Below are 6,067 nucleotides of genomic sequence, written 5' to 3' on the forward strand. Positions count from 1 at the left end.
AGGTTTTTTCGAAAAATTGCGGAGCATTAAATTTGACAATAGGGCATTAAGTGAGCCCTAAATGAGCCCTAAATTATTGTGGAAAGAAATAATGCCTAAGTCCTTTTTTTCTCTGTGTGGTCCTGCTGGCTTAACGTTAAGATAACATGACCGCAGGTTTTTTTAAAAAATTGCGGAGCATTAAATTTGATAATAAGGCATTAAGTAAGCCCTAAATGAGCCCTAAATTTTTGTGGAAGGAAATAATGCCTAAGTCGATTTTTTCTCTTTGTGGTCCTGCTAGCTTAACGTTAAGATAGCAGAACCACAGGTTTAAAAAAAAAATGCGTACTATCAAATTTGGCAATTGGACATTGAGTGAAACCTAAAGGAGCCCTAAACTATTTTGGAAAGAAATAATGCCCAAGTCGTTTTTTTTCTCTGTGTGGTGCTGCTAGCCTAACGTTAAGATAGCAGAAACACAGGTTTTTTTTTTTTAAATGCGTACCTTCAAATTTGGCAATAGGACATTAAGTGAGCCCTAAATGAGCCCTAAATTATTGTGGAAAGAAATAATGCCTTAGTCGTTTTTTTCTCTGTGTGGTCCTGCTAGCTTAACGTTAAGATAGCAGAACCACAGTTTTTTTTAAAAATGCGTACCCGAAAATTTGGCAATAGGACATGAAGTGAGCCCTAAGTGAGCCCTAAGTGAGCCCTAAATTATTGCGGAAAGAAATAATGCCTAATTCTTTTTTTTTCTCTTTATGGTCCTGCTAGCTTAACGTTAAGATAGCATGACCACAGGTTTTTTCTAAAAATTGTGGATCATTAAATTTGACAATAGGGCATTAAGTGAGCCCTAAATGAGCCCTAAATTATTGTGGAAAGAAATAATGCTTTAGTCGTTTTTTTCTCTGTGTGGTCCTGCTAGCTTAACGTTAAGATAGCAGAACCACAGTTTTTTTTTAAAATGCGTACCCTAAAATTTGGCAATAGGACATTAAGTGAGCCCTAAATGAGCCCTAAATGAGCCCTAAATGAGCCCTAAATTATTGTGGAAAGAAATAATGCCTAATTCTTTTTTTTCTCTCGTTGTGGTCCTGCTAGCTTAACGTTAAGATAGCATGACCACGGGTTTTTTCGAAAAATTGCGGCGCATTAAATTTAACAATAGGGCATTAAGTGAGCCCTAAATGAGTCCTAAATTATTGTGGAAAGAAATAATGCCTGAGTTGTTTTTTTCCCTGTGTGGTCCTACTATCTTAACGTTAAGATAGCATGACCACAGGTTTTTTTGAAAAATTGCGGTGCATTAAAATTGACAATAGGGCATTAGGTGAGCTCTAAATGAGCCCTAAATTATTGTGGAAAGAAATAATGCCTCAGTCGTTTCTTTCTCTGTTTGTGCCCTGCTAGCTTAACGTTAAGCTAGCATGACCACCGGTTTTTTTCTTTAAATAAAGAGCATTAAATTTAGCAATGGGGCATTAAATTAGCCCTAAATGAGCCCTAAATTTCTTATAGGTTTTCAGTTCATTTTTGCAATGTGGTCATGCCAGCTTAACGGACCTGTCTTTTTTGACCGATTTTAGAATCTAAGTTAAAAAGTAAATAATTTTTGTGCATAAAATTAAAGTTTAGAAATAAATGTTTTATACCCAGAGTCAGAATTCTTCAAGCTGAATTACTGTTATTAAAAATTTGCTAAAACTTTAAATTTGATTTTATTTGTGAAAAGAATAGTTGCAAATCAATCAGATTTAGGAGATTATTCCAGCCATTCAGCTTTTTTTTATTACTGGAATTCTTTCCAAAAACAATGGGCCTTTTTTGGTCGACTTCATGAATCAAGTTAAAAAGTAAATAATTATCTCGCTCGACGGTACAGTTCTCTTATATTCTAGAGATCTAGAGTAGAGTTTCAGGATTAGACAAAAAAAATTAGGACAAAGTTTTTTTTTATTGGAAAAAAGTGTAGCATTATCTGATTTGTGGTCAAGTTTAGCTGTCATCACGTTTGTGCAATTTATTTTTCCCGTCCAGGTTTCTTCCCTCAGAGAAGAATTTCGAATGGGTCCGATTAAGCGACTAAGAGTGGGTTTTGTCGATGGTCGTAGTCAGGAAACTCGAGTAAATGGGTACCTTCCATCCTTTTTCTCTCTCAGTTTCGATTTTATTTCTTTTTCTTTCTTCTCCTTTGGTTTGTCTCACGTGAACGAAATCTTGTCCATCGTGCGACTTTTTTGAAACAATGCGACTTTTTTCAATTTTTAAGAAAAATGCAAAAATCACAATTAAAATTTTCAAAATGAAAGTAAAAGATAGACAAATGTACCATTTTAATATTGAGAACATAAAAAATTGTTTCATTTATCATTAAAACTTGATAAAAAATTTCATATTTAGTGAATCCGTATTCAAAGATTTAATTTTTTTAAATTGCAGGATTTAAAAGTTGGACATTTTTTAGTTGAAAAGTTTTAAATTCTACTAATTTTAATTTAATTTTATCCTTCAGGCATTTTCCCTATTTTCTCATTTTTTTCTAAATTCCAATTGAATTTATAGAACCCAATATGAAAATCCAACTATTCTTGTTTAAAAGAATTTTTTTGATAAAAATCCAATTATTTGGAAGAAAATTAAAATTTTTCTTAAAAAATTACCTTTTTTGTTCAAAAATTTAACTTTTTTTTTAACTTTGGCCTTTGGGATTGTCCATATATTACGTAAGACGTTTTTCTGTTGTTTGAATAAAGACGAAAATAATATTTTTATCAAGTTGAAAAGGACACAGCGATATAAACAAAAGAAAAATGTCTTACGTAATATATGGACGATCCCTTTTTGATAGAAAACTCAAGCTATCGGATTGCAACCTATTTTATAGTAGGAAATTCTTCTTCTAGTTGAAAATTCATCTATTTTGTTGAAAATTCCTTTCTTTGGATTGAAAATCCAACTATATAATTTTGTTAATTCAACTATTTGGGTGAAAATTCATCTTTCTTTATTAAAAATTACCTTTTTGTCGAAAATTCAACTTTCCAGGTTGATAATTTAACTGATGTTTTGAAAATCGTTTTTTACCTTAAACATTCAACTATTTTGTTCAAACTTCAATAAAATTAAACCATTCGACTTTTTAATTTGAAAACTCAACTATTTATTGTTAAAAATTCGCCTTTTGGTTGAAAAATAATCTCTCAGTTGAAAATTTAACTACTTCGTTGAAAATTCAATATTGTATCTATGTTATTTTTATCTATAAGAATTGATTTATTATTTCCAGATTAAAATATTTAAAATGAATGTTCCCGCCTATTATAAAAAATCTTCTTAACATCGTCTTAATTTAAAGTTCATTTTTATTCTGTCAAGAATATTTGAAGATCATTGAGAATAATGTTTTCTGTATTCTTAAACAAATACATTTATATTTTCAATCATTCAGAGTCTGGTACTTTTTTTCAGTACCTTTAAAAATTTGACGCGACTTTTTGTGGACTTCTTTCGGTATTTCATACGGCTTTTATGGTAATTACATGCTTTACTAATGAGACTTATGTAAAGACTAATTAGAAAATTAAAATATGTGCTTCAATTTAAACTACTATAAGATATAATTAATAATCATAAATTAACGACATGTACCTCCTTAATATATGATTATTAACTATATTTGATAGTACATTAAATTTAAATAGGTACATATTTAAATTTGATCATTAGGTAATCAAAATTTTTTCATAAGGATTGCGAAATTCATGAATTAATTGACAGTGATAGTTATAAGTTCCAGATACCAATCATAAAAGTTATAAATAAATTGACTTATCAACATAGTAAAAAATGGTGAAAATGGCGAAAATTTTTCTTAGAGAAAAATTTACGTGATCACTGTAAATTTAAAGCAAATCAAGATTTCCTAATGGGACTGGACTCAAGAAACTTGTAACTATTAATTAAATATTTTTAAAATATTTAATTTTAATTGAAGATCCTTGAATGTTTATTTTGCACAGAATTTAAAATAATTTAATTTAAAATATTTTTTCTTGGTTGTCAAATTTTCTATTTCAAATCTTCTAGATTGAAGAAATTTGGAATTTAAATTTTGATTATTATAGCCTTTTTAATTTTAAAATAAAAAGTTGCGTACATTTTAATTTTCATAAATTTGATAATTGAAAGTCAAGCTTTTATTTTTTAATCTTTTAAATTGAAGGAATTTTAGATTCACTATTGTAAATTTTGCAAATTTTATTTTGAAAATAAAAAATTATTCAATTTTAAAGATGATTATTTGATTTAAACATGTTAAACATTTAAACATTTAAACATGAAACAAATTTCATTTGAATCGAACAAATTCTAATAGGTTCAAAAAATATTTTCCTCTGTTTTTATCGATACTAGTTATTAAATATAACTTAAAGGCAAATTACAAAGGTATTATGCTTAATATGGCACTCATAAAATAAACTATACAGCATCTAAAGCAATTGAGTATAGATATAAGTGATGTAGTCAGTAAAGTACAGAAAATATAGATCACAATGAATATTTTAGCTCAGTTCCTAATACAAACTTCTTTTACTTATAAGGTTCATTGATTCTTTCACACAAAAACACAGATGTCACACGGAAAAAATTAATAGTGAATCAGGAAAATATCGTTGCAATGAGACTACTCACTCGTGAGATACAAATTAGCGTAAACAATTTAAAAGTTATTTATTATCACAATAAAGTATTTCTCGTAAACAGTTTCAAGATTATATTTTGATTTGTCTCTGCATTTACTACTGCATTATATAGCAAGAAGAAATCCAAATATAACTAGAAAATTCTAGAAACTTGTCATGGACACGAACCACTTCAAATGCAGAATTTTGTCGGAAATATTGTAACGTCTATATTTATATTTTCTTGATTCAATGCTAGTTTTTTCAGTATAGAATAATACACAAATTACGTGTTACAACTAAAACATCTTCGGAGGCAATTTTTCAATCTTAAAACGTGTCTCGTTTCGTTAGCAGTGAGTATTGTGCGAGAGCAGTTGGACCTCGTCACGGTAAGTTGAGCAGAATTTTTGGCCCCACCATTGAAGATTTTTAAATTCCATCTTTTGAAGAGCAGGAATCGCGAAAATATATACCAATTTTTTCTTAAAAGCGGACTTCGACTTATTTCTCGGTGTTTTTTTCTCAAATTTTCAAGTGTATTTTGACTTAGACAAAAATCTAAATCAGAGTTCAACTTGAAAATTTAATAAAACGAACCCCTTTGCGAAATATTTACTTTATCGTCGCAGATATTGAGAGTGCTGAACTTTGATAATCCGCAAAATGCGAAGAATAACAGACAGAAATACATGTAATCCGCTCTTTAATCCGTTTCGGTAGTACGCGATCGAAAATTTTGTCGATCCGTGTGATTAATCGTTTGCCGAAATCAGACTGCATTTGTGCGACTCTCGTTGATTTTTATTTTAATAATTCGAAAAATAACGGACATTTCATGGGTGAATCCGAGTGAACGTGACCATTTGAGAGACTGCAAAATGGATTACAGACTCATGTCGAACAACAACAATTATCCCACGCATCATCGTGAGTATATTTTAAATACTAGAATATTTTATCGTCTGCTTCCAGTAACACGTGCACTCACAAGCAATAGATTAAAAAACATGCATGTGCTTGTATATTTGCACCCTGATCCGTGGACGCTTGTATAATTTTATCAGAGTACAAGGGCTGGAGATTGAATTTTCGTCCATGCCTACCGTTCACGTATTTGTTTCACCAACATAAACTTTCCGAGTCGATAGTTTTCGCACTGGTAATTTTCTTCAGCTTCTTATCGACTTTTTTTATATTTAATATCTACCGTTTGTGTGCTAGGGACCCGTTCATTTTTCGGAACGGATAAAATTTAAGAAAGGTAAAATTTCGGAATGAGTTATAATACATAATGATACAACTTAGGAATACCAAAAATTCGGAAAAAGGAATAAATCAGAAATCCAAAACTCTGAATAGTATTTATTCGGAAACCAAAGAAGCGGAATGGGTAAAAA

The 6,067-nt window shown here is 30.0% G+C and overlaps 1 protein-coding gene across 5 annotated transcripts in view; it reads left to right on the top strand.

Annotated features, from left to right (window-relative positions):
* The window catches only part of LOC117175914 (growth factor receptor-bound protein 14-like), a 1,501,030-nt gene that overhangs the window by 416,421 nt on the left and 1,078,542 nt on the right, over positions 1 to 6,067 (top strand). For 4 of the 5 annotated variants that reach the window (XM_033365759.1, XM_033365761.1, XM_033365757.1 and 1 more), the window contains exon 2: positions 5,300 to 5,597. The exons of the other annotated variant lie outside the window; for it this stretch is intronic. In XM_033365759.1, coding sequence (XP_033221650.1) covers positions 5,549 to 5,597 — 49 coding nt within the window. In that variant the 5' untranslated portion in view covers positions 5,300 to 5,548. The remainder of the gene's footprint in view (positions 1 to 5,299; positions 5,598 to 6,067) is intronic. 5 annotated transcript variants of the gene reach the window in all.

Source organism: Belonocnema kinseyi, chromosome 7, assembly GCF_010883055.1.
Source record: "Belonocnema kinseyi isolate 2016_QV_RU_SX_M_011 chromosome 7, B_treatae_v1, whole genome shotgun sequence".
In the NCBI taxonomy this organism is placed as follows: Eukaryota; Metazoa; Arthropoda; class Insecta; order Hymenoptera; family Cynipidae; genus Belonocnema; species Belonocnema kinseyi.